We start from the raw sequence: 26,944 nt of genomic DNA, 5'->3' as shown, positions 1-26,944 counted from the left end.
AAAAAAAAAAAAAAAAGAAAAAGAAAATAATGATGATGATGATAACAATAGTATAACAACAATAATAACAAAGGCTATACTTTTTTTTAATTACCCATTATAGGTTAACCTGATGGATGTGCTTTGAGTGGATTTTTTTTTGTTTACTTTCATTACAAGCTGTCATAAACTTGAGCTTCTTCAGCAAGGTTAACTTATTTTTTTCTTTTTTCTTTTTCTTTTTTTTTTTGCTTATATGGTGCTGAGGAATCGAACCCACGGCCTCATGCATGCAAGGCAAGCGCTCTACCACTGAGCCACCTTCCCAGCCCCACAAGGTTAACTTAAAAGTAGGGATCCAGCACAAAGAGACTAAGAAGAAAAAGCAAAGGAAGGATGCATTTTCCAGTTGCTCGATGCTACAGGTACTAGGAGTCATTCCTGAGAGCTCTTCAGGAGCTGTTTGAAATGCAACTCAGCCTTGCTAAACCAGAGGACCAAAGGGGGAACTGTTTCTATGTGTTCCTATTAGCCAGAGGTCAAGGGAGACACCAGGGGTATAACTGCGTGCATTTCTGGGTTGCTCAGGTTAAGGTGCTCCCAAACCTTGCATCTGAGAAGCTGGTAAGGAAGTAGGTGGGGTAGATCTCAGCAGGGGTGGAGTTGGTTGTGATCATGAGTCCCTGCATGGAATGTCTGCCACTGCCAGAGCAGAGAGGATAGGGGAGGAGAATCTCAAACTGAACAAGGGTCTATGCCACCCTCATACCCTGGCGCCATTTTCTATAAGGAGTATTTATTGCTGACTCAAACTTGATGCAGGTTTTCATTTCCACTTCATTTTAAAACTAAATGAACTTAGTGTAAATTGGGATAATCCTATTAATCACAAAATAATTATTGGTTCTTCTGTTAACAAAAAAGACCTAATCATATGTGGTAAAGTGTGGTGAGTCAGATTGTGTTGAGGGGTTGGACTACTGCCACAGATTTTGCAGCCAGGAACAGAATTGAGGTTCAACCACAAATACAACACAGACAAGTGAGAGTTTATCATCAAGGATCAGGGTAGATGTAAAGGAATAAAAGATTACTAAGAAAACCTCAGGGGTAAGAGAAGTTTTTCCCCCTCTGACCTAACAGCTCCTTCCTGAAGGTAGGTACTCAGACAGCACCTGGGGCTGGTAGAAGTTAGGCTATTTGAACTATGATGAGAAAATGCTACTGTTAATAATAACACTAATCAAATGTTAATACTAATAATGCAATCTACAAGCATAGTTTTTTTTAAAATTGAAAACCCATTTATATTATTAACTCATGAGGTGCCCACAGCAATTTTGGCACCTTACCTTCAGTGGAGAAAGGGTAATGTAGAGGGGTTTGCTGCCTGCTCAGCCCCTCCTTGAGCATAGCAAGATCCTACAGGACAACAATTTCTATCAGAGTAAAAAGAAAAATAATGGGTTAAATAAAACCAAACTTCACCCACAAAAAATTAGTAAGCTGAGCTACATTAAAATAAATATTTTCTGTGTAAACATCATCATCAAGGGAATAAGATGGGACATAGGCTCAGAGAATACTTTCACAAAAGAACATTTTAATGAGAGATTATTATCCAAAATAGACCAAAAAAATCTTTTAAAAGTTCAGTAGTAAGAAAATGAGTGAAGAGGGCTGGGAAGGTAGCTCAGTGGTAGAGCACTTGCCTTGCATGCCTGAGGCCCTGGGTTCGATTCCTCAGTACCACATAAGCAAAAAGAAAAAAGCCGGAATGACACTGTGGCTCAAGTGGTAGAGCGTTAGCCTTGAGCTGAAGAGCTGAGGGACAGTGCCCAGGCCCAGAGTTCAGGCCCCACGACCGGACCCTCCCCCCCAAAAAAAAGAAAAGAAAAAAGAAAATGAGTGAAGAAACTTAAAAATGGACACACAAAAAAGACCCAACCATCAGTTGTCTAAAGAAATACATCTATCTGACGGAAAAAAAAAAAAACACTTAAGGTGAAAAGTTGATAAAAAAAGAAGTCTTCTAAGCAAATGGGTCTCAAAAATAAGTAGAAGTAACTATGTTTATTCCTATCTTCCAGAGGAGATTTCAAATCAAAATGAGTCATAAGAGACAAAGATGGCCACTTCCTATTAATAAAGAGAACTTTCCATGAAGAAGACAGCAATTCTTAACATCTATGTACCAAATGCAAGCGTGTCTAACTTGTTCAATACTATTAGATTTTTAAATGGACACAGACCCAACACGATGACAGTTGGAGATGTTAATATCCTTCTCTCACCAGTACATAAGTCACGAAGGCAAACACTCAACAGACTTATATGACACCATCAACCCACTGGATCTAACTGACATCAACTACTTCATCCTACAGCTGACATTACACATTCTTCTCAGCAGCCCCATGAAACATTCTTCAAAATAGACCATATTCCAGGTCATGAAGTCATGGTAAATGTGAAAAAAATTAAAATGACTCCCTGTAGTCTGTTTGACCGTAACAGAATAAAATTAGAAGTCAACTGTAAAATAAAAAACACACCAAACAGCTGGACACTGGGGGCTCATGCCTGTAATCCTAGCTACTCAGGAGGCTGAGATCTAAGGATTAGGGTTCAAAGCCAGCCTGGGGAAGCAAAGTCTAGATGACTCTTACTTCCAGAAAACCAGAAGTGGAGCCATAGCTCAAAGTGGTAGAGCACTACCCTTAAGCAAAAGCGCTCAGAGACAGCAGTGCCTTGAGTTCAAGCTCCACGGAAGACTGGAAAAAAAACCCAACAACAACAATCAACTCTAGAAAACACATACATGGAGACTGGAGAGATAAGAGGGGGAATAAAAACAAATTCCTAGAATCCAATGAAAATGAATACACAACTTACCTTTGGGACACAGCAAAGGAAAGTTTATAGTCATGAGTGCATCAACAAAATAGATATATCTCAAGTTAATACCATAATGATGCATCTCAAACTCTTAAAGCCAAACCTAAAGAAGTAATAAAAATTAGGGCAGAAGTTAATAGACACTAAAATTAAAAAACAGGACTGGGAAGGTGTCTCAGTGGTAGACTGCTTGCCTTGCATGCCTGAGGCCCTGGGTTTGATTCCTCAGCACGACATAAGCAAAAAGAAAAAAGCTGGAAGTGGCGCTGTGGCTCAAGTGGTAGAGCGCTAGCCTTGAGCTGAAGAGCTGAGGGACAGTGCCCAGGCCCAGAGTTCAGGTCCCACAACCAGACTCCCCCCCCAAAAAAAAAACAAGAACAAAAACAAAAACAAAAATTTACAAAGACTCAACAAACTTAGAAGTTGTTTCTTGGCCAGACACCGGTGGTTCACACCTATAATCCTAGTTATTCAAGGGGCTGAGATCTGAGGATCATAGTTCAAAACCAGCCCAGGCAGGAAAGCCTGTGAGACTTTTATCTCCAATTAGCCACCAGAAAACAGGAAGTGGCTCAAATGGTAGAGTGCTCACCTTGAGCTGCAAGGCTCAGGGACAGCACCCAGGTCCAGAGTTCAAGCCCCATGACTGACAAAAAGAAAAATGCCAGAAGTGGCACCGGTGGCACAAGTGGTAGAGCCCTAGCCTCGAGCAAAAGCAGCTCAGGGATAGTGCCCAGGCCCTGAGTTCAAGCCCCAGGACTGGCAATAAAATAAAATAATAAAATAAAAACAAAATCCATATGGAAAAAGACAAACAAACTTGGAACAACAGGAAACAGTAACAAGTCTTTACCATTTAATATTTCAGTGGAGACTTGGTGATAATGGAGCATGTTCAGGATTAGTTCCCCCAGAGGAAGTCTAACAGGTAGCTGTTGTACAAATCCTGTCTCCCAGTGTTTGTAGGAAACCTTGAGTGAAACTCAGACATCAGTCACCAAGTAGATGCAAGCTGAAACCCTGAATCGCAGGCTAGTGGAAGAGCAGGCAAATTGCCACAGCCTTGGTGCTCTGCCCTGTGTCGCCGTCTCGAGGGCATTATGAGGGCTCCAGCACGGGATCATATTTCCATTCCTGACAGATGAGCCACCACAAGTGATTTCCCAAGGAAGGATTGCAGCATGCCTCCATGCACAGGCAACGAGATCAGAAAAACTCAATTACACAGGCATGGAAAATAGCACTTTCTTATCCCACAGCCCCTCTCTGAAGCCAGAGATCAACCGGACAGAACATGAGAATGTCATCATCCTTTCCCTTCCAAGAGAGTAGCTGTGATTTCGTGTGCAGTTCATCGAGGATTTCTGCTGTCCACCAGTCCCGGGGAGCTGTGGACTGCTGCACTCCACATTAGCCCTGCCACTTCAGACCTGCTGCCGCAGCAGCAGCCTGGACGTTGACAAGGACCCAAATATAGCCTGCCTTTTTATAGCTCTCCTGGCACAGTGAGAAAAAGGATCAGAGAGCACTTGTGAATGCTGTAGTGCCATCAAAACTTAAAGCATCTTATTTAGAATCATTCTTTTTTCCATTCTTTTTTTTAAAATCTAGGTTAGCCACTTTTCCTCCCTAAATAACTGTTTTGCTCACTTCCAGCTTTTATCTTTTTGCTTATGTGGTGCTGAGGAATCGAACCCAGGGCCTCAGGCATGCAAGGCAAGCGCTCTACCACTGAGCCACCTTCCCAGCCCTCTTCTGAATTCTTGAGTCCCTAGGTTCAATCCCCAGCACCAAAGGAAAAGGAAACAAATAAGAATTAATAGCAACATTGAATTTTAAAAACAACAAAATCTTTAAATTGTATTATGAGGGAGAGAAAATTCTGAGACCTTTTGTTGCAGAGAGAAAATGAGTTAATGAGAGGGTGAAGAGATGCTTTTTATTTAGAAGAAAGAAACGAAGGCACGTAGGCTGTTAGAAATGATGGGAAGCGCATGAAAGAATGCTGACGTCGTAAGGGAGAAATGCTTAGAGTAAGTTGGAATAGATGGATGTTATGGTTTGACCTTTCAAAGTCTCCCAAAGTTCATGTTGGAGCTTAATTCCTACTTCAGTCTCTGAGATAGGGTCTTTCAGCAGTGTTTTAGGTGATGAGGCAGTGCTCTCATGGATGGGAATAGAATTCTGTTCACCTCTTTTTCCTTCTACCATGTGAGGATGCAATAAGAACAAACTGTCGCTGGGAGTTGGTGGCTCAAGCCTGTAATCCTAACTATGTGGGAGGCTGAGATCTGAGGATCGAGGTTCAAAGCTAGCCCGGGTAGGAAAGGCTACAAGATTCTTTTTCTTTTTTTTGGGGGGGGGGTCCGGTCATGGGGTCTGAACTCTGGGCCTGGGCGCTGTCCCTTAGCTCTTCAGCTCAAGGCTAGCGCTCTACCACTTGAGCCACAGCGCCACTTCCGGCTTTTTTCTTTTATCTTATGCAGTGCTGAGGAATCAAACCCAGGGTCTCAGGCATGCAAGGCAAGCACTCTACCACTGAGCTACCTTCCCAGCCCCGGCTATGAGATTCTTATCACCAATAAACCACCAGAAAACCGGAAGTGGTGCTGTGGCTCAAGTGATAGAGTGTTTGCCTTGAGCTGAAGAGCTGAGGGACAGTGCCCACACCCAGAGTTCAAGCCCCATGTCTGACACACAAAAAAAAAAAGAACAAACTGTCTATGAGGAATTGGCCTCTGCTAGACATGTAATCAGCCGCCGCCTTGACCTTGGATTTCCAAGCCTCCAGAACTTAATTTTATGACCTTTGTAAGTTGCAGAGTCTAAGATACTTTGTTATTGCCACCTCAAAGTAGAACTACAAGGAGGAAAATATTGGCAAGGCATCTGAGAAGTCAGCTCTCAACAGTCGTTTGCTTCTAAAGATGCAGAGAAGGTGTTCAAGGCTTGAGGAGGGAAGAAAAGAGACGAGGCATGTAAACACGTGAGTACTCACAGACTACCATAATGCACTAATGCCACTCAGACCTTCATTATTAAAAATGAAAAGTGAGTCTAATTAAAGTGGCTCATGTATGTAGGGTAATCTGGTGGTAAAAACAATGAACCCAGCTTTAGGGTCTCACTATTTTCAATTTACCCTTTTCCTACTCATAACACTTCCTCTGTCCTATTATCTGAACAGACCACAGAAATATGAGCACTGATAAGAACTTAAGGCTGAGATTCTAAACCTGTGGAGTTTGGGCTTGAGAGGGGAACACAGTGACATCTGCTGGACATGGTGTGAACTACTAGTCCCATAGTCCTTTCTATTTGACATAATTTGTCAGTTTTTAGCGATTGCAGAAATAATAGCAAATATGCCAAAAGAAGTAGTATCCACTCTAAGTCCTTCTTGAAGAGGCTTAGAGAGAGCCCTTCCTCCCCTTTTACCCTTCCTTTCTCCCTCTTCTCCCACCTTCTCTTCTCCCTTCCTTCTCTCTTCTCTCTTCCTCTCTCCCTTCGCTCCCTTCCCACTCCTTCCGTCTGTGTTATCAAAGTTCTCTATAATCGAAAGTATTAAAATACTTGCTACTTCATGTCATCCCATAATTAGTGGCATTTGATCTGACTGCTATTTTCTAACGCACTTTACCTTCTCCCTACGTTCTCTTTGTCCTAGCTGTCTAGACATTCCCCATCTCAGGTAGTTTACAACTCCTCATCCTGACCCTTGGTGGTTGAGCGCCTGTAGGATGCTCCTCCATGACCAGGTGACCGCAGCAGTTAAAAGGAGGGCTCAGTCTGGTAAGTGCCAAACCAAAGCCATCTCCTCACTCATCCTGGCCTCCCTCCACAACTGCACAATTCGATTTCTGAAATAACACACATATCCACCGAGGAAACACTCCATGAGCCAACTATTAGATATCCATCTTTATTTTCCGTTACCATAGCAACCAGCATTCCGGTGTAAAGGAATGTATACATGATAATATTAGCTTTGAAGAAATGCACTTTAAGGACCCCAACAACTATCTTGGTGAACCCCACATCTTCCAGGAATTCGTAATCTTTGCCACCAGGGGCACTTTGAAGTTTCTCTTCCTTAAGGTTCTTGAGGGAATAGTCCAGCGAACAGTCTGGGGTACAACCTCTAACGTGTCTGCAGGCATACACGCGTAGAAAAAGGGTTGCTGTAGTTTCTCTGAACTGAAGTTGATGCCCCTGTGATGAAGTTTTGTTGCTGGTCCATCTTTGCTTTGGGAAGAGGTCAGTCTTTCTGACTCATAATCATGGACTTCCTTCCTTCTTATGTGTTTCTCTATACTAGGGGGCTGATGGGGCTCACTGTGCTTTCGAAATACGTCAAATGTGGTCTTCTTTCTTCCTTTGCTTTCTGGATGCATGTGGTGTTTTTTTCCAGGATGTAACGGAATATTTGATTCCAAGGAGGAAGTGGAAGAGGGATTTGCTGTGCTCAATGCCGTCCATGGAGGTTTCTCTTCATTACATGATACAGATGGCACGGAGTGAACTTCCACAGCGTTTGGTGAATTCCGACACAAGCTGTCCGGATATAGATGTTTAGAGGATGCTCTGTACTTCCCGCTTTTGTGAGATCCAACAGGAGATGGGGACATTATTAAGGTGTGTTTTCTAGAAGCCGTCTTATGACGGTCCCCTGAAACTTGGCTGTACAATGGCTTCAAATAAGCCACTTCTTTCCTCTTGCAGAGATCTCCCAAAGGAACGTCTTTCTGTAATTCGAATATAATGTTCTGGGAAGCCTTGGGTAAAATGCCAGCTAAAATCGTACACTCCTCATCCTCACTTCCCTCAGAAGTCGGGCATTTCCCCAAGGTAGCTGAACTCTCGGTGCTTATCTGATGAGAGAAGTCGTTAGAAATCTGAGCTGAATGGGAATCCTCCAAACCACTAGCGTTTGCCTGAGTTCTTACATGGAGAGGTTTCTGGGTATTCGGTTCTTGAAAGCGTACACTATAGCGCTTCTCTTTCTCTGGGGTCACGCAGGGTCTTAACAGGGAAGGGGCTCTAGTGTCTTTCTGCAGCACCTCACGTAGCTGGGTTGGAAGAGCACACGCTTTCACCGGCTCCAGGGCTTTTGTGAAGAGTAATGGATTCTCCTGGAAACTTGTCTTGTCGAGAGGAATCCGCGGCTCTAACCTCGGTGGATCGGAGGAAAGAGCACCACGCTCTCTGCTCTCATCTACTTGTTTACCTGGTGAAATCGTGGGCATGTTCAGAGGACGATGGGGAAGAGCATTTGGCTTTCGGAACGTACTTTCAACAGAAAGCCCCAGGTGAAAGCGGAGGTATTTGTACTGTAAATCCAGGTCTATTTGATGAAGAGATTTTTCCTCAAACAGTAATAAAATTCTGTTTTTCCGCTTTGGCGCTTTGACAGCAGAGTGAAGACAGCTGCTGGGGGAAGGGTTCTTTCTGTCCTGGGCATTGGCCATCGCACAGGATTCTCTAACAATTCTGGACAGGGCTTTCATCTGTATTTCCAGGGTTTTCATAGAAAGGTGCATGAGGAGTTTATCTCTTTGTTTTGCTGAATAGCTCTGGAGAACATGAGTCGCTGGATGATCCGGAGCTGACACTTTGGAAGATGTTCCACTGTCTGGCTGTGGAATAGTCCGTGGCATTGGGATGGGCTGTCTATCATCACACTTAGCACGAGCAATCGGCGTCTCCACACAGCTGTGAAGAGGATAGTCTTTTGGGTAATTTTCTTCTAAGTTAAGTTCAACAGCCTCAACCCTTTCTGGGGACCTAAAACTCAAATTCTTCTGTCTTAGATCGAGTTTCCAGCTGTTCTCTTCTAAAATATCCCCTTTAGAATAAAAGCTAAACTTCTGGAAGGAGGCTTTTGCTCTCTCTGGCATCAGATTGCATTTTATTTCCATAACTTTTGAATCAAGGTAATTGGCGAGCTTGTTTTTTTCTTCGGGAGTAAAATATTGCAAAATGGCTTTGGGTTTGGAATCGGGGATGGTTGGCCAGGCCGGTGAACTCTCTGGAGATGGCAGTGATGTCGTGTCAGCAGGCTCATAGTCTTGGAATTTCCCCAGTCTGTCGGAAGAAACTTTGTCTTGGATCCTAGTTCTGACATGGGAGTCACAGAGGGTTTTAATTGCTTCACAAATTGGAAACGAACGCTCTGCACCTGCACCATCTGCAAGTGTTTTGACTTCATCGTTTTGAATTCGAGGCACGGTCCCTGGAATAGCTTCTTGCCGCTGAATGTCTCGTGTGGAACCACAGCTGGGTCCGCCTGGGTCTCTTTCTTGGGGAAGCAAGGTGTACTCTCTGGTTTTGAGCAGCTGAGTTCCACACTGTGGTTCTTCTCTAATAGTCATACGCCTGGTCCTTTTCAGATGGGCTTCTGCAATTGTCTTTTGATCTTCAAATGTAAAGGGACACTCTGTGTGCAAGAGAATACATTTTGGTATCTTGTCTTCCTGCTCAATGATATGCAAGTTGAGCTTTTTAATAATCCTGTCACCTTGCCCCGGAGCAATCTTTTCTCCTGTACTGGGAGTTAATTTGTTTTGACTTCTTTCGTTTTTAAGGTTGGCTTCTGCTTTGACTTGAGGAAGTGGCTGTGTTTGTGGTTCATTCACCACATAAGGCTGGGAATACTGTGGGATTGTATTGGTAGTATTCAGTTTTTCTTTTACAACTGTAAAGGTTTCCCTCTTGATTTTACTTGTGTTCGCTGATTTCTCCTTGAACTTAGAAAGGCAAGGTCTCTGTTCACTTCCTAGGTTTGTCTCCAGTTCTTTTGTATGAGGTGGTCTCATGGAAATGGAAAGGTTTCTGATAACGATTCTTGGGCTATTTTTATTCCATAAAATCGTATTCTGTGTTCTTTTGAAGGTATATTCTATTTTATTTATAGGAGTACTTTGTCTAGTGAAACCAAAACTTGCAGTTTTCTTACTGGGCCTCGGCTCTGTTTTCAGACTTGTGGGTCTTATTTTCTGTCTTTTAAGGGAAAGAGGGATGGACGCACAAAAGGAATCCACAACATTTCTTTGAAGTGATTCTTGAAGTTGGAGGTTTTGTTTTATGCCAGACAATTCTTGCTCCTTTTCTTGTGTTTGTTGGCCTGGGCAGTTGTTCTCCGTATGAGTGATTACTTGAGTCTCAATTTGTTTTTGCTGTTCCAGATTGACAGAGGTGATCTTGTTCGTTTCCTTCTTTATTTCCTCTAGGTGTTCAGACTGAAACAGACAAGTCCAGAGTGGTTTAAGGGACTTCTGAAGGAATTCCAGAACACATGCTCCCTGTTCTGGACCAAGCAGTGTCAGATCTTCTTTTCTTCTTAGGGCATTAAATTCTGTGATCTGCATGTGTACGCCTGGTAGTATTGGTAGACTGGTGTACAATGTAGTTTTCCTGTCCACATCTATCTCCAATGTTGTCTCCGGCTTCCTATCCCGAGATGGAAACTTAACAGAAAGGGTAGAGTTTGACCTAGTCTTGTGACCACTTTTGGAATGCAACATTATTTGCTTTTCCATAATGGTATCTTGCTTTTCTAGTTTTTGAGGGGTAATCAACTTGGTGGTATTCATTTTTTCAAGTGATCCTAACTTTTGGGGAGACAACATTTTGATTATTTTATCACTCCCTTGTCCATCTTTCTTTGGGTTATACAATTTTAATGAATCCACGGATTCTGGAGATACTTTGGATACCGTCTCCTGTTGGTGGGTCTCTCTCTCTGCCACAGAAAATCCTTTTAAACTTACAGGGGTGCCAAAGGTGACACACATTCGCTTGGCTGTCTGCCTTGGCAGCGCAATAGGAACCTTACCACTTCTCTTTTGGCTAGAATGATTGCTAACGTCAATTTGTCTTTTCAGGTTTGCAGTTGCGGGGTAGGAGTTAAAGGCGGCTCCATGTTCTTTCTTATATTTTTCAGGTTCATTCTCCTGTTGAGCCATCAAGTGCAATTCCAGCAGTTTCCTGTGTCTGATAGTACCAAATCCAGTGAAGTACATTTTCTCATCCTTTTCTGATCTAACTTTTGAAGGTTCACTCCTTTGCTGGGCATCGTCCATGAAGTCTGAGCTACACTGCTTCTCTCTCTCTTTCTGTGCTGATTTTTTAACGTTTTTATTATTACCATCAATTAACTCTCTATTGGCTGTTTCCATGATGTCTGATGATTCCTGGAGATGTAGCTGTGGAAAACAGGCTCCTGAGATCCCACTCACGTCTTTGTCTATTTTGTCCCCTGACTCCAGAGTACAGAGACATGCTGACGGTGTGTAAAGGAAAGTCTTTGACAGAATCACATGTGGTTCACCCTTATGATCGTGCACTTTTTTCTCCCGTACCTTCATATTCAGGGCGAATCCTTTTGTATTAAGAATATGTGGAATTGGTGAACTTGCAGGCCCTTTGCAATGTACCCTGATTGTCATGTCTGTGGTCGTCATTTCAAATCCTCCTTCTTTTGGGGTCCTATATGGTTTGCCTTTTCTGGCATCACCATACACAGGCTCTGTGTCTGCTATTTTCTCCACATTAGAGAATGCTTTAACTATTAATGGAAGTAGAGACGTTTTGCTTCCAATCTTTTCTTCATCTACTTGTAAACTTTCATCTCGCTTAAGGTTAGGTAAAGAAGATTTAGAAGGATGATTTTTTCTTAGAATCAGAGCTTGTGGTTCATCTTGTTCTTCTTGTTCATTTCCCTTGTGCCCTTTGATATCTATATGCAGTTCTGTTCTATGGAGCTTATAGGAAGGAAGTGATTTCTTTCCCTTCATAATTATATCTGGGCATCTCTTCTTTATGGTCTCTTTTCTGTCTGTCTTTCCTTTCTGAAACATGTGTTGATTGGCAACCTCTTTCATGCTATCTCCTCCAGTCGTCTCCCAAAGCGTTGCTTCTCCTGTTTCTAATATTCTCAGCAAGGATCTTGTAAGTCTTAGCATTCCGTCACCTAATTCTATGTTTTTCTGTAACTGGAGCTGAGGCAGACACAGTAATGAAGTGGCAGGCTTGGTAAGACCCATACATGGTTCATCTTTGCATTTTTTTCCCTTCATTTCTTGATATTTGGGGAATACTGGAATATCTCCTATTTGACCCTCATCTTCTTCCTTATTCTGTAGCATATGTTGTTTTCTACATTGTAGATTGATTAGAACATCACCAGTAACTGTCTTTAAATACATGTTGTCGTCATGTCCAGTTGCTTTCAGGTCCTTTGCTGTGGGCAGAGAGGAGCTTGTTGACATTAGTCTTCTTTTTTCTTCCATTCCTGCTCCCGCACACATGCTAAGCAGAGGTAGATAACATCCAGCAGTAGAGATCTTAGTGGGCGTCAAATTTGGCTCCCTTTTGCCTTCTTGCGTCTTTCTCTCTTGCTCTTTAGTTTTCCCCTGAAGGCTGCTGAAATTGCATGCTTTTAAAATAGGGGATTTCTTTGTCTTTAAATACATATCTGTGGTGACCGCTACACTGTTCGTTCTTACAACTTTTTCTCTATTCTTTTCTTGTAAATCATTTGCAAGATCTCCATCATTGATGGTTTCTGGACATGCTATTCTAACTCTATCTGATGATTTCTTGGACTGAAATTGTGTGAAAGATGATTTTTTCATTCTGTCTTCCAGAATGGAAATGAGTGCGTTCTTATGTTCCTGCATCTTTCTTTTTTGTTCTTTGATTTTCCTTTGCAACTCTTCAGTTCTGAGCATATGTGAATATAACAACTTCCTTATTGTTGGATCCAAAAGGTCTTTCACGTCTATTTGGAGCATCTCTTTTTCTTCTTCCTGTGTTACGGGCTGTAGCAGTTCTTTTCTGTTGCCATCTAATGTGTCCATGGACTCAGCATCCTGAATTGTTAGTGATGGAAAGGAGAACTGTGTTCTTTCTCGCAGACACTCCCTTTCATTTACATTAGTATCCCATTTAAAGTAAGACAAAGGAGGTAAGGAAGGCGATTTCTTTAGAACCATTCTAGGTTTACTGTTAGCCTCTTGAACTTCTTTTCTTTGCTCCTTAATACTCAAAGGTACTATCTTTCTATGAAATATATGTGCAGATGGGGGTATCTTTACTCTCAGAGTTGTTCTTTGACAGACTATGCCACACTTTGTGCCTTCTGTTTCCAACCTGTCCTTTGCCTCTTCACATAGCCTTTGTGGATTTACTTTTACTCTTAGACTTTGTGAACTAATACTTTGGTTTACATCTGCATACGAGACTTCCTCACATGATGACCCAGGAAGTTTTACTTGCAAAGGACATGACAGGGAAGAATCAGTTTTCTTCAGACCCACATTAGAAGCTCTTGCTTCTTCCTGCATTTGACCTTCTCTTTCTTTACCGCTCCTTGGTGGTTCCTTTCTCTGGCTCAGAATACTGTACTGACTGATAAGAGACATAAAAGGAGATGTCGATGTATTTTTCTGGGAAAGTGTGCCATCGGGATGTATCAAGTCATTTCTAGCTAAAGTTTGTACTCTGTCTTCTTCTAGTGGAAGTGATGCTTTTTTGTTTCTCTTTTGTCTAGCAATGGTCTTTGTGGATGCCGTTTGTCTTGCAGGCAATAATTTCGGGAGCGCAAGATGTGATAAGCAGCTTTTTATTATTCCTGGGTCCATTTCTCCTTGTATTTTTTCTATTGGGTTTTCTGTTCTTTTTGAATTGCCCAAGGTGTCAATCAAAGGTGACACAATATACTTTAGTTTCTCTAAACTCAACGATTCTATGTTCCGTGTACAGGGGAGAATGGATTTTGTTAGTTCTGGTTTGTCTTCCCTTGCTTTATTTCCTTTGTCTGGTTTACTGCAGGGAATAGAAGGTAAGGTCAGAACTTCACCTCGTTTACCTTTTCTCTTTGGCACACGTCCCAAGTTTTCATTGACATTTGTCTTTTTGCTGGGTGGACGGCCACCGTGCCTAGCAATAAGAGGCACGTGTGGCAGTGGGAACTGATTTGCCTTGGAAATTGTGCCTGCAGAGTGCCTTCCATGCTTTATACACACCATTTTCCCTTTCTGTGGCTGGTGCTCTTGTGTTGTGCTGGTGTCATTTGACTTGCCATACCCAATGGACATTGCGGGTGCCACCTTGCCCGCACCACACAATTTCTGGTGATATAGTCGTGAAACGGCACATCCTAATATTCCTTGTACGTCTTCTCCTCCTTTCATGCTTGTGTCTAATTCACAATCCATTTGGGAAGGTGCAAGATGAAAATGTGCATGCATAATTACCTCTGTATTTTCACCTCCTGGGCCTCTTTTCCCAGATCCCTGACCTTCTGCATCTGCTTTCCCTTGCGGCTTGCCCTCTGGATCTGTCTGCTTTTGCCCTTTCTTACTTTCTGGATTCACTTTCCCTTGATCTTTATCTTCTTGATTCCATTCCTCTTGTTCTTTACCCTCTCCATTTATTTTCTCTTGCTCTTGGCCTTGTAGATCCACTTTCCCTTGCTCTCTGCCTTCTCCCTCCATTTCCTCTTGATCTTCGCCATCCCGTTTCTTTTCTTTGCTGCCTTCTCCATCAGTTTTTGCTTGTGTTTTGCCTTGTGGATCCATTTTCCCTTGCTCTTTATTTCCTTTCAAATCTTTATCTTTTGGATATACTATGCCTCTCTTGGCTAATATTTTTATTTTATCCTCTTCTTTTTGTAGTATGTATTCTTTTATGTTTTTGGTGCTTGTGATCTTACCCTTGGTAGATTTTTTACTTGCTTTTCTCACTTCATCAGATAATAGCTTGCATGTTAGTTCTGGAAGAGAATACTTCATTGCTTCAGTTCCATGGTTAGTTTTTTCTATCTTCAAAATCAGTTTTAAATGAGAAGAAGGTATCCAATCATGGGAATTGGTTAGAACCACATTTTGTTGCTGTTTCTCTTGATCTTTTTTGTCTTGCTGAATTTCCTGTAAGCGTGATGATTCCATTTTCTTCAAAGGAACGACTTCGTCCACTTTTACATCCTCCCTTTCTTTGTATATTATTTTTTCCATGGCATCTATTACACTGTTTGTGATAGGACTAGATGCAGAGAGTGCACATGTTATTTCATCTCTAGCTGATGACCCCTGAAGCTTTGGCTGTAGAAGGCATGATTTTGCCTTCATTTGCATAGCTTCTTCTCCTTTTACTTTTGTGTTGACTTCAGAATAAAGTGGAAGAGAGATGGAAAATTTACTCAGACTCTCTCCTTGTTCATCATCCTGCATCCTTCTCTCTTCTTTTTCAGTATTCAACTGTAATTTATACACTACTGAAGATTGCTTCTTCTCCACAGTTATCCTTTCAGACTGTATTATTTCTTTGGGAGCTATTTTGACTCTATCTTTCTGTGGCAAACATTTTGCTCTTTTCATGCTGCTTAAAATAGTATCCGTTGGCTCCTTAGGTGTTCTTATTGTACCTGACAACCTCTGGAGTGTCGATGATGGAGGATGGAATCTTGTTATTCCTTGCTTGTAATTTTCATTTATTTTAGTATCCCACTCCAAGCGAGGTGAAGAGGGAACGCAATCCTGCAGTTTATTCTGAACTGTACTTGGACTATTTTTATTCTCTTGAACTATCTTACGTTGTTTTTTGTAGTTCAGCCGTGGTTCCTTTCCATGTAGTAAGTGTTTAAAAGGTGACTCTTTCCTTGTTAGAGTCTTACATACAAGGTCCATTATATCTTTTACATTGACTGTATTTTCTTTACATTTTTTCTTCCTCTGTGGCAGACATTTTACTTCTATTACATTCTTTAAATTATTTTGATTGGCCGACTCTGAAAATGATACTTCTCTGACTTTTGATGATGTCTGGGACATCAGTGGTGGCAGGTCATGCCTAACTATTTTTGATTTATTCTGTCTTTCTTTTATTGTTGAATTCAAATTAGCATGGCACGGAGATGGTAAGAAAGTACAAGTGTTTGCCAGTTTCACATCCAATTTACCTTCACCTAGTTGTACCTTTTTCTCTTGTTTCACAATATTAAATAACGAAGGTAATTCATTTCCTCCGATTACGTGCGACAGTGAGGATTTCTCTGTCATTGAAATAATGCCAGAGTCCCTTATTCCTTTCATTTCTACTGCCTTTGCACCGTTCTCTTCTTGTTTTTTTCTTTTTATCCTATTGGAGATAATCACATCAGTTGACTCTTTATCTGATTTGAAGTCAGGTAAAGAAGGGATGGGCTCACCTATTTTTGTGACAATCCAATCTTGATCACCATGTCTCTCTTTTATGGTTATGGTTTTATCTTTGACGTTCCATTGCATTTCTAGTCCATCACTTGGGATATCGCAGTCAGTGGCACCAAATGTATCTGAAAATACAGATTTCAGGGCTCTACTTTCAGGCCATTGTATACCTTTCATAACTCCCTCTTTTAGGCCACCGTTCTGTCTCTTATTTTCATGCCAAAGATGTATACAGATTGAGAGAAAATGTAAAAGTATACTAGGTACATATGCTTCTATTTGCTTTTCTTTGGCCTTATGTAAGTCTCCTTTCTTTGTAACTCTTATCTTGGGTGAGTTACTATTTAATATGGTCTCAATGACCTGTGGTTTATCTGATGACTGATTTCCTTTAGAGAATAAAGGATTCCAATATTTTATGGTTTTACCGCATGCTTCTAAAGGCAGCATTGCATTTTGTTTGTTCATTTGCCTTGCCATTGGTGGAACAAAGCATTCTATACTTGTTTGATTTTTAAAACATAAGTCTAGTCCTTTTTTCCTGCTTGAAACAGGACCTTCTTCAGATAACACTCCCTTCAGCCATGGCATTAAATGTGGCCAATGACAGGGATAATTTTCAGAGCATGATGTATTCTCCTTGATGCTTTCATAGGAAATGGGCAAGTGATATTGACTCTGTCTGTTTTTTCTTTGCTGAGTATATTCATCTATCACATCCATTTTTCTTAGTGGTATTCTGGTCTGTGGAGTTGAATAGTCATGTGTCATTTGAAGTAGATCTGTTTTGGAATGAGATATAGGCTTTGGAAGATGATCATTTCTATGTTTTTCTTTCTGTTTCTTCTTTCCTGTATTAAAAGTGTATTGTCGACTGTTTGTTGGCTTTAGTGATTTGGTTAGTTGTGACGAAGCAATCTGATACTTATCTATCAGAGAGCTTGAAGCCCATGTTGGAAGAGCCTCGGATGTACTTTCTTGATGTTCTTTTCTCCCTCTAATATGTGCATTAATCCCTCTGGTACATGGAGAAAGATCTGCTGTAATACTGGCTTCATCTGATGCTTTCTCTAAAACAGATGAATTTAACATCGCTTCTGCTGGGACTTGTCTCTTTGGATTTGTAGTGTGGAACTGATGAAACACACATGAGAAAATGGATTCCAGAATTTTTTCTTTCGTCTGGTTACAAATGTCCACTTGCTTTACCCTTGGTTTTTCTGAAAAGTCCATTTTCCATCTTTTTGAATTGATTGGAATAGCAGTTAACACGGATTGTTCTTCATGGCATGGATTCACATGGACATTTATAGAGATATTATCCCTTCTTTCTCTTGTCATACTCGGTGTCTGTTTTAAATGGAGAGGGCTCCTAGTGGAGCAAGGTACAGAATCTAGAACACTTTTAGGATTGCTAGCTGGTTTTGCATGTTCTCTCCAATCTGGACATGTTCCGTGCAGATCCCCTAGAGATTTCTGGTCTTTGGAATTTAGGAAGAGACCAGTGTCATTTAATCCTTCTCTTCCCAATAGATTTGAAACATTTTTTCTGCTAATATACATTTCTCCTTCCTTAGGTACCTCGCCTATGTTTTCTAAATGACAAGGTTCCCTAGTGAGTTCTTCATTTGTTCTAATTCTTGTGGTATCACGGATCTTGCCATTGATTTCCATCTTCTTTGGAAATATACCACTATATACTACATCTCTCTCTAAATCAACTTTTGATTTCACATGGAAAGGTTTCTCTATTTGTGGGCTAATCATTATGTAATCTCTACATCGTGGGAAAATGTCTAATGAAATAACCTGGAGTTCTTTTTGATCTGAGTCATATTGCTCTAGTTTCTTGAGGGTGCCTGGTCTAGCACTCTTATCAATGATCTGCGTAGATGACCTTTTCTTTTCACTGAGTGATGTCTTCAGGTTCAGCTGTGGAACAACCTGTGCTGCCTTTTGTGGTGTGTCCTTTTCCCCTTTTACTTCTGTAACCGCTGTAACCTGACACGAAAACTGACCACAGTTGTAAACATCATTCAGCAGGAAATCTGTCACTGTTTTCCCTTGCTGTGATTCATCCTTTCCTTCCTTAATGTTACCTCTGGGTTCCTTCTTGTTGCTTCGGGTTCCATATCCTGTAACATAAAGCAGCTGGAACACAGGGAGTTTCCTCACCTTCATTTTTGTCTTTTGGGGGTACAGAGGACCTGACCTGACAGCAGCTCTTCCTGTATCATGGTGGCATGTGCTGTCCACAGGGCACGGCTTCTGCCCTGTCCACAATGTACCTACACTAGCATCCAATTCTGGTTTGTCTTTTTGCTTGAGTATGCCAGTGTTCTTGTACTTGCTGATAAACTGTTCTGCATCAGGATTCCCCGTTATTTTCAGGCCCATGGTTGTTTCAAGTCTTTTATATTTTCTAATATTTTTCTTCCTCTTCTCTTGTTTTTTAATATGCAAGAGTAGTGTCTCTATATTTGGGGGCATGTGCTGTATACTTGAACTATAGGATGCTTCATTTACTTGCAGGCTAAGGAATTTTGCATCTTGATGTATGCTTTTTCCTTTCACGTCTTCCTTTGGCTTTCCAGTGTGAGTTCGACCCAGTAGGGGAGATGATATGGATCCCAGAATGTGACTGGTTCCATCTTTCTGTGAAACAGGTTCAGAGTGCACCTTTCTTTGTAAATCTAACCTGTCATGATGAAGCGCTTTTGATTGTCGTGACCCAGTTTGTAATGGTTGTATACAGCATTGGAGAATGTCTGCTAAAATGTCTTGGTGACCCACATTTTCTTCCAGTTTTTCAATGATTCTGGATACATTGACACATCCTGAGGACGACGTAGGCCTTTCATTTAGTAGTTTATCCATCTTTAGATGTAAGAGGATGCTTTCCCCCTCTTTCAACTTATCTTGCTTCATTTTTATTTCTGCAAGTGTTTTATACTGAGACCTAAGGCATCCAGAGTCAAAATGACCTTCAAGAACTAGATTTGCTACATTTTTACTCAGTAGAACTGCCTTCGGCTGCTGTGTGCTAACTCTTCGTCCTTTTTTATTGCTTCCAGTACCAAATCCAAGCCACTGAGAAACTGGTCTTTTCTTTGCCTTCCGTTTTTTCTGTCTGATAGGTAGAGGGTTTTTCACATCATCTGTTTTTGCCTTATCTTTAGATATTATAATTTTAGGATGCATAGTAATGTAAGCACAAGTGGAACTCCAGATAGCTTCTGGGATATAGAACTCTTGCTGTTTCTTATGTGGGACAAGATTTTTGGGATTTGTTTTAAATTCATTTTGCTTTTCATTTTGAATAGGATGAATCTCAGAGAAAAGAACAGTCTCTGGAATAAACTGTTTTCCAACTTTTAACTCTGTATTTTGACCCATTAAATTAATATCTGTTTTCTGAGAAGGAATGTTCTTGGGGAATACTCTATTAATTAAAGGTGCTTCGGAGTTTCTCATTTGTACTACTCTAAACTCAAATGGCTGACTATTCTGTAGCGTTCTGTTAAACATAACCTGTTTTTTATATGCCTTTTTCTCTCCAACTTTTGTTTTGGTTATGGCATTTCTGGTTTTAGAAGGTCTTTCGTATGTATCCGATATACTAAATGATTGCTCTGTTTTCATATTTTGTAGAGTAGGCATAGAAGCAGGTGTTGATATTACATTGGCATTTAATTCAGCTTTATTTTTCTCTACTTTTATGCTTCTAGCTTTAGAGTTCTGCTTTTTATTAATGGTTACAGTAGAATGGTCTACAGTATTATGCGACCATAAAAGTGTTGGTTGTTGTACTTGTGAAGGTATAACTTTAGCACTTGACATTTCGGGTATTTTTAGGTTATCTGCCAAATTTTTAATTTCTTGTGAAGCAGATAACTGCTTGTCAACAGAATCTACAATTCCTGCCAAATGGTATGGAAATTTTTCTTTTAAATCAGAGTTGTCCATTTTTTTCTTATCATATTTTCTAGATGCAGCATCATTTGTTGGCTCACTGTGTTTTGCCCAAACACGTGATTTTTCCACCTTTGAGAGTCCAACTTTGACAGTTACTTGCACATTTTTGTTGTTTTCTAATTTTACATTTATTTCTGGATTCATTTCACAAATCTGGCTTTCAGAGAAAAAAGGCTCTCCTAAAATCATGTCCTCTGACTTGTCAGGTTCAGATTCCTTTATGAGCTGTACATTTACTGTTAAATTGCTCGTGTGGGAAGGACCAGTTTCTATGAATGGTTTTTGCTTTTCCCCTCCACTTTCTCCATTATGTAGTTTTACTTCCTTTAACGGGTTGCAAGTATCACCCTTGTTCGTGGAATCAGAATATTCTGCTCGGCCTTCAACTGGTGATGCTGCTTGTGAAAACTGTGGATAGCTATGCCTCCACTGTTCCATAGCTATCTCTGGTTTTAATTGATTTTGCCTTGTCATGTCAGAGAAATCTGACATGAAGTCAGTGGTATTCAGAAATGTGTCCGTCACATTTTTAATTTGCCCCATGGCTTTTATTTTGCTTCTTAAATTGAGTTGGAATTTCTTCTTATGTTTTATGATAAAGTGTCCATTGGTTTTAAGTATCTGTGAAACTGATGGCTTCTTTTCCTTCCCAGTTAAACATCTGAGAGTCACTATAATTTCATTTTTCAATACTTGTCTTGTATTTCCCTTGCTTTTGGAGTTAGACAAAACAGATATAAAAAAATCTATAGATCTCAAGCAACTTGGGGCAATGTGTTCTTGTACCTTTTCCTTTTCTACTGTAGTACGATTACTCACAGTTTTTTTAGGTAGAGTGTCCCTTTTTGTTGTTGTATCAAATGATCGTTTATCCATCATCAGTTTGGATGATGGACTTCTGGAATATTCCATGGCACTGAATAATGACTCTCTCACACCTGCATACCACTGATTCTCACCCTCCTGGTACTTAATTTTGTGTTGCTTTTTCTTTCTATGGCCTCCTGTAGGATATCTTTGTTGTTTTGCCCCCAACATTTTATGCCTGGGCCTCCTACATTTTTTGCGTACACGTTCGAATGTATAGCTCTCACTTTTAGATTCAGCTGACACAAGACTGGAAAAACTTAAAGGTTTTAGAGCTGTTAAGTCCTTTTGATTCTGTGACTTTTTTTCAGAAATGGTACTATCCCATTTTCTTCCAAGATTTCCATCCCAAGATGCATCACATAATATTAAGCCAATCTCTGATTCTTCTGCTTTTGGCAATAAAGTCTTTAGACTTGCTACACTGCTTAATTCTTCCTTAGAACGAGGGTCCTTTTCCATTGTTTCAGCTTGAGGTGTGGCAGAGGAAATGGCGTTTAGAAATAGATCTCCCACCAATTTACCTTGTTTGATCTTGGTTTTGGAGCTGCATTTTAACGGCCTTCTGTAGCTTGGTGTACTGCATCCTATGATATTAAACATTTGGGAGATTGGTGCCTTCTTTGCCTTTAAAGCTACACAGTTGGAACTCATTTTAGGTCGTTTGTCCGTAAGTGCTAAAATGCCTCTCTCTATTTTAGGTGCAGGTGAAATATGGGGGGAGAAAGTCAAAGACTCTGAAACTGCTGGTAGTTCTTGTGCTAATCCTTTTTGTTTCTCTGCTTCCAGTACAATCATATAAAATCCATCAGATAGGATTCTGGAGCACGTTAAAAATTCAACAATTTGTGATTTTAAGGTCTTTGGAGGTAGATATTTGCGGTAACCACATTGTGGAATATTAAATATCTTTGAAATTGATGGCTTTTTTACCTTCATAATTATGCATGTGGGACTCTTGCTTTTTAAGGCTTTACAAGTAAACGTTTTTCTCTGCCTAGTAGATTCAGGTAGATCAGATTTGAAGAGATTCATAGATCCCAGAATAGTTGTTTGTAGGTCACTTCTAAACTCTACCTTTTCCTCTCCATTCCAATTGTGTAGTACACCTGCCAAATGATTCTCATTCGGCAATGCATCATATGTTGTTGTACCAACTAAAATTGCGTCAGTTAGTGATTCCTCTGATTTCAGAGGGGGAAGTTTTGCAATTACTGTACCGATTGTGTCATTTTGTGCCTGGATGCTTTTCCTCAGCTCCTCTCCTTGCACCAGATCGGCAGGTTGTTCTAGAACATACAGAATTTTCCTACTTACTTGGCTCTTTGGTTCGTAAAAGTTCAGATCTCTCCCTGTACCCGAACAGAATTCAAGATGTTGGTTGGACTGTGGAATTACTTTTAATAACATCTCCTGTTCTCTTTCTTCTTCATCTTGAAAGTTGCTTTCTTGGACGTCGTCTGAAGTAATACTGCCTTCTTGCTTTCCTTGTGTAGACATGAATCGTGTTTCTCTTGGTATTCCTTTTTCTGTTTCTGTCTGGCTAATCGTATTGGTGTCTGTTAAAGAGCACATTTCATCTGTTGCTTCTTTACCTTGATAGATATCTTTCATTTTGGTGGCCAAGTCATATCTGAAGATCCCACTATCATGAGGGGCTAATTTTGGTTGAGTTTCTTCTACCAATTTCACTTCCTCTTGTAATCGAGCTTCCAGAGTGTTTGGGGATGTGTTTTCCTCACAAAAGGAATGCAAATGCTTTCCTTCACTGTCAAGTTGGGGTTTTCCTTGTGTTAACTCAATATAACAGTAATTCTCTGCATTTAATCTGGTATGCATTCCAGTATCAGGCAAAATAGACACGTGAGGGTAAGCATTCAGAAGCGCATCTGACAAACTTTTATCTTGCAGCATTTGTTTAATGATAATTTCAGCATTATTTCTCAATTTTCTTCTATGGCTAAAAGTGTCACGTCTATTGAGATAAAGCATCTGTGAAATTGCAGGCTTCTTTACTTTCCTAATCACTTGTCTGATGAGTGAATTTTTTGTTCTTAACCATTTTTTTCTGGTCTCAAAAGATTCTATGGCAACTGAAGATAAATCCCTTTCTAAATCTTCCTTCTCTTGTGCCATACGACTGTCTAATTTCTTTCTGAGGTTTTCACCAGAGGGGACCCAGTTCTCTCTTGTTTCAATTGAATATTTGCCAGTCGGCAAGTTCTCTGGCATAAGTGGACATACAGGATCAATAGCATTTTCTCTGCTGGTGGGTTTGGATGGGTTTTGCTTCATTTTCTCTACTTGCAATTGATCAGTGATAGGGCTTGGAACAGCCCTTGAAGCAGTTTGTGTAGAAGGAATTTGTGGATACACTTGTTGCTCTTTATCTTGAATCGACTTGCTTCCTAAACTGATTGGTTCCATGTTAAATCTGACACATTTACTGTTCTTCTTTTTATCAATGCTGAACCTGAGGTCTTGTGACAGTGGTGAAACTGCTCTTTGTTTGTCTTCCTCTCTGTCACAGTCTTGTGGTTCTTTAACTATAGGGCTTTCATCAATACATTTTTCTTTCTCTGTTTCCTTTTCATGTTCTAGTTCATCTTGTTTTAACACTGAATTACTAAGTCTAACTGTTGATGTACCCCTTCTGTCGCTTGACCTGCTATGCATTTCTGTATCGGGTGTTTGTGAAATGGTAGCATATGTGGTATCATGAAATGCATCAGATGTGCTGTTAGTGTGATGCATATTTTTTATACTGCTTCTGGTGTTGAATTCTAGCTCCTCATGTTCAATTAGGTTACCATTTTGTGTTGTAATATTGGGAGACAATGGTATACTTTTCTTTGGATTTACACATTCAGTATTTGCTTGCACTTTTATGCCTTGTAATTCTTCACTGCTTTTACGGTTTGGGGGTCTTAAGGAAATAAGCAAATTGACATCTGAGAACTCCAGAACAATTTTCAGTAAATCTTCTTGTTTCTGTGCAGTCTCTTTTGGGAAGTCCCCTTGCAGGTTTGGTGTACTAGCTGGTAGCTCTTCTCTGTTCTCTGCACTTTGTACATCTTCCTTCATTTTTATTTCTAGAGATGAGGTAAATTTCTGTCGAGATTCTGACATAGCTTCTTCGGAAGGTATCTCATGCTTTAGAATATCCAGGTGAAATGCTTGCTCAATAGGGACTTCAGGAAGTTTTTTGCTTTTCCTGTTTACTTCTGCTAATAAGAAATAAGGTGCTTTTAGTTTATCAGCATTGATCATGAAAGAGTGTCCGAATTGAGGTAACACTTTTGATGAAGTATTTTGTAGTGCTGTATTTTCTCTGCCATATTGCTTTAAATTTTCAATAATGTCTGACATTCCCGTGTAACTGGTTTTCTCTACATCTGGTGACTTATTTTGTTTCTTTACAAAATAGTCACATTTTATTACATCTGGCAGGACTTTCACTAGATTTTTTCTAGAATGCTTTTCAATGTACGGAATAATAAGCTTAGAGACAGACATAAGATGTAATTCTTCTTTTTCAATGTTATGTTTCCATCCTAACTCATTCTTATTTTTTGAAGTGTGACACATTATGATTTGAGACACCCATGAAGTTGGTGTTTTCTTTGCTTTCAGAGATGGAACTTTAACACTGAGTTTGCATTTATTATATGATGATTTTTTTCTGTTTTTCTGCTCTTTAACGGTAGGCATACAAGGCATTGCGCTATATACAGAATACTGACTTAATTCAGATGAAGCAAGTTTTCCCTGGCCTTTTGGCATTTTCTTCTTCAGTTGTGGCATATCTTTAGCAACTGATTTTGGACTTAAGGCTGAAAATTCAGCATTCTGAAAGCCAGTATTTTGCTCCTTGATGGGACATTTAATCTTGTTTGAATCTTTAAAACAAGCAGAATTTTGGGCATCACCGAAGTATTCATTAGCCTCTCCGCCTTTGAGTAAATCTCTTATTTCAATAATGCATGGAACTTTGATGGAATGTTGGCTCCTGTTCATGTCTTGGGTCTGAAAGGAGCCTTGTGTGCTGTTGGAGAATGGTTTCACCGGCAAATCTTGAGGCTGATAAAAATAGTTTACCGGGTTATTAGGCCGATCGTTGACTGATTCTTGGTTATAAATAAATTGTTGGGCTTGACTAGCAAATCGGGCATCATAAAACCCTTGATTCTGAATAGCGCTTTGTTCTGGAAAAGAATTTCGTGATTCTAGTTCAAGAGAATGTTCAAAGTTCTCCTGAGATCTTGGGTATACATAATGATGTTTAGTCTGTAGTATAAATTTGGGTTTTAAAGAAATTCGATGTCTCACATTTTCCTCCAGAAGTCTAACTTGGTGTCTAGAGAGAACTAAGTGGGCAGGAGGGAATGGTGCCACATTGAGATCCTCATTTTCTATGCTGGATTTAGAAGTTTTTGATAAACTAAGATCAGAAGAAAACTCTGGTTTCTTATTTTTGTTGGTTTTCATTATGGAAAATAATGCCTTTGAAGAAAAATGGTTTTGTTCATATTCATTTTCTGAATATTCTCTATGGTTCTGAAATTTCTCCTTTACTTCTGAATTAAACAGTGACAAAGATGAGCTGGCACCACCTGGAAATGGCATGCGACTTTTGCAAAAGCAGTTTACTTGATAATCTCTCTCACTGGTCCCTGAGCATAGTTTTTCATCTGAGGATAAAATGTGATCTTCAAAGTGACTTTCATTTTCTTCAGATGTAAGTGTTGAAGTAGTACTTTCTGAAAAGATGTCATTTCTAAAACATAAAAGGCTGTGTAAATGAAATTTCACTTAGGGGTTATTTTTTAAAAAGGTTTCAATAGAGTTAAAAATCATATATGTAAAAGCAGATCAATATAGAAATAAAAAGAAAGTTACTATATACACACTACAGAATAATTACCTAGTTCCATTTTCTTAATTAACCCATCAGCTAGTGAAGCAGATCATTTACGTATTTCAGAGAATGAGAAAATCTGTCTTAAGCTCTCTAAAACTTGGTTCAAAACAAACACCAAGAAAGTCAAAGTGGCAAGATTACTGTTCTTTTACAAAGAATATCAGTTTGTTTCTGTTCTCTACATGAACTTTTTACCAGAAGAAAACAATCTTATGGAAATTTAGCATGCACATCAGAAGAATGTTCAGTAGTATAAACTATAGCTTTCTGTAGACAACTGACAGTATCTCTAACAGATATTGGTTTGTAATCAACTGAAAAGTGTACATTTTAGGAGAGTACTTCTCAATACAATCTCGGAGTCAAAGTAAGGGGGTAGAGTAATGATCCTAACAAAGGACTCATGTACCTCAAATGAGTGTCAGTTTAATGAGTCCTCGGGTCAATAACATCAGCAATGCATAATGTGATGGTTAAGTTTATATATCACCTTGGCCAGGCCATAGTGCCCAGATACACAGTCAAACATTTCTGTGAGAGTGTTTAGGGAAGGAGATTAACATTCACACCAGTAGACTCAGAAAAGCAGATTGCTCTGCCTAACATGGGTACAATCCTTCTGATCAGCAGAAGGTCATGTAGAACAAAAGACCAACCTGCCAAGAGGAAGCAGAAGTGGTCCTTAGGCTTAACTGCAGATGTTGGACTTGCTAGTCACTATAACTATCCTAAAACAAATCTCTCTAATTACACACACATACGTGCACACACGCTCGCCCATGTGCACACACATGCACACACACACACACACACACAGAACCAACAGTATATATCATACACACAGATTATATACAGCAAGAAAGTGCCCACCTACAAACCAAAGGAAAGGCTGTTGGAGAAACCTAAGCTCTGATACCTTGCCTTGGACTTACCAGCCTCAAATACGTTTCTGTGGTTTATGCCATCCAGTCTGTTATTTTGCTCATGGTATCTCCCCTGCCAGGTAATTTACTATGGCAGCTATAGCAGACTTACAAGGCTATGTCTACGTTTTTGTTACTTTTACTGTATAATCCTTGGTAGCAAGGTCCAT

At 40.1% G+C, this 26,944-nt stretch overlaps 1 protein-coding gene across 1 annotated transcript; it reads right to left on the bottom strand.

The window, feature by feature from the left end:
- Positions 1-6,896: 6,896 nt before the first annotated feature.
- Positions 6,897-26,944, bottom strand: Ccdc168 (coiled-coil domain containing 168). The gene is made up of 2 exons (XM_013022956.1): positions 26,901-26,944; positions 6,897-25,707 (listed from the first exon to the last, which is right to left on the bottom strand). The coding sequence occupies exons 1-2, from the start codon at positions 26,942-26,944 to the stop codon at positions 6,897-6,899; spliced, it is 18,855 nt and encodes a 6,284-aa protein (XP_012878410.1).

The sequence above is a fragment of the Dipodomys ordii genome, unplaced genomic scaffold (assembly GCF_000151885.1).
Source record: "Dipodomys ordii isolate 6190 unplaced genomic scaffold, Dord_2.0 Scaffold65, whole genome shotgun sequence".
NCBI classification, from domain to species: Eukaryota; Metazoa; Chordata; class Mammalia; order Rodentia; family Heteromyidae; genus Dipodomys; species Dipodomys ordii.
The sequence above is the reverse complement of the archived record's forward strand: the minus strand, read 5'-3'. Positions and strand labels throughout refer to the sequence as shown.

Excerpts from the sequence above, each read along its gene's own strand:
- Ccdc168 (XM_013022956.1), bottom strand. The coding sequence starts at position 26,944 with ATGGACCTTGCTACCAAGGATTATACAGTAAAAGTAACAAAAAC. Across the intron at positions 25,708-26,900 it reads ACAGTAAAAGTAACAAAAAC|AAATGACATCTTTTCAGAAA; the intron begins GTAGACATAGCC and ends TTTATGTTTTAG.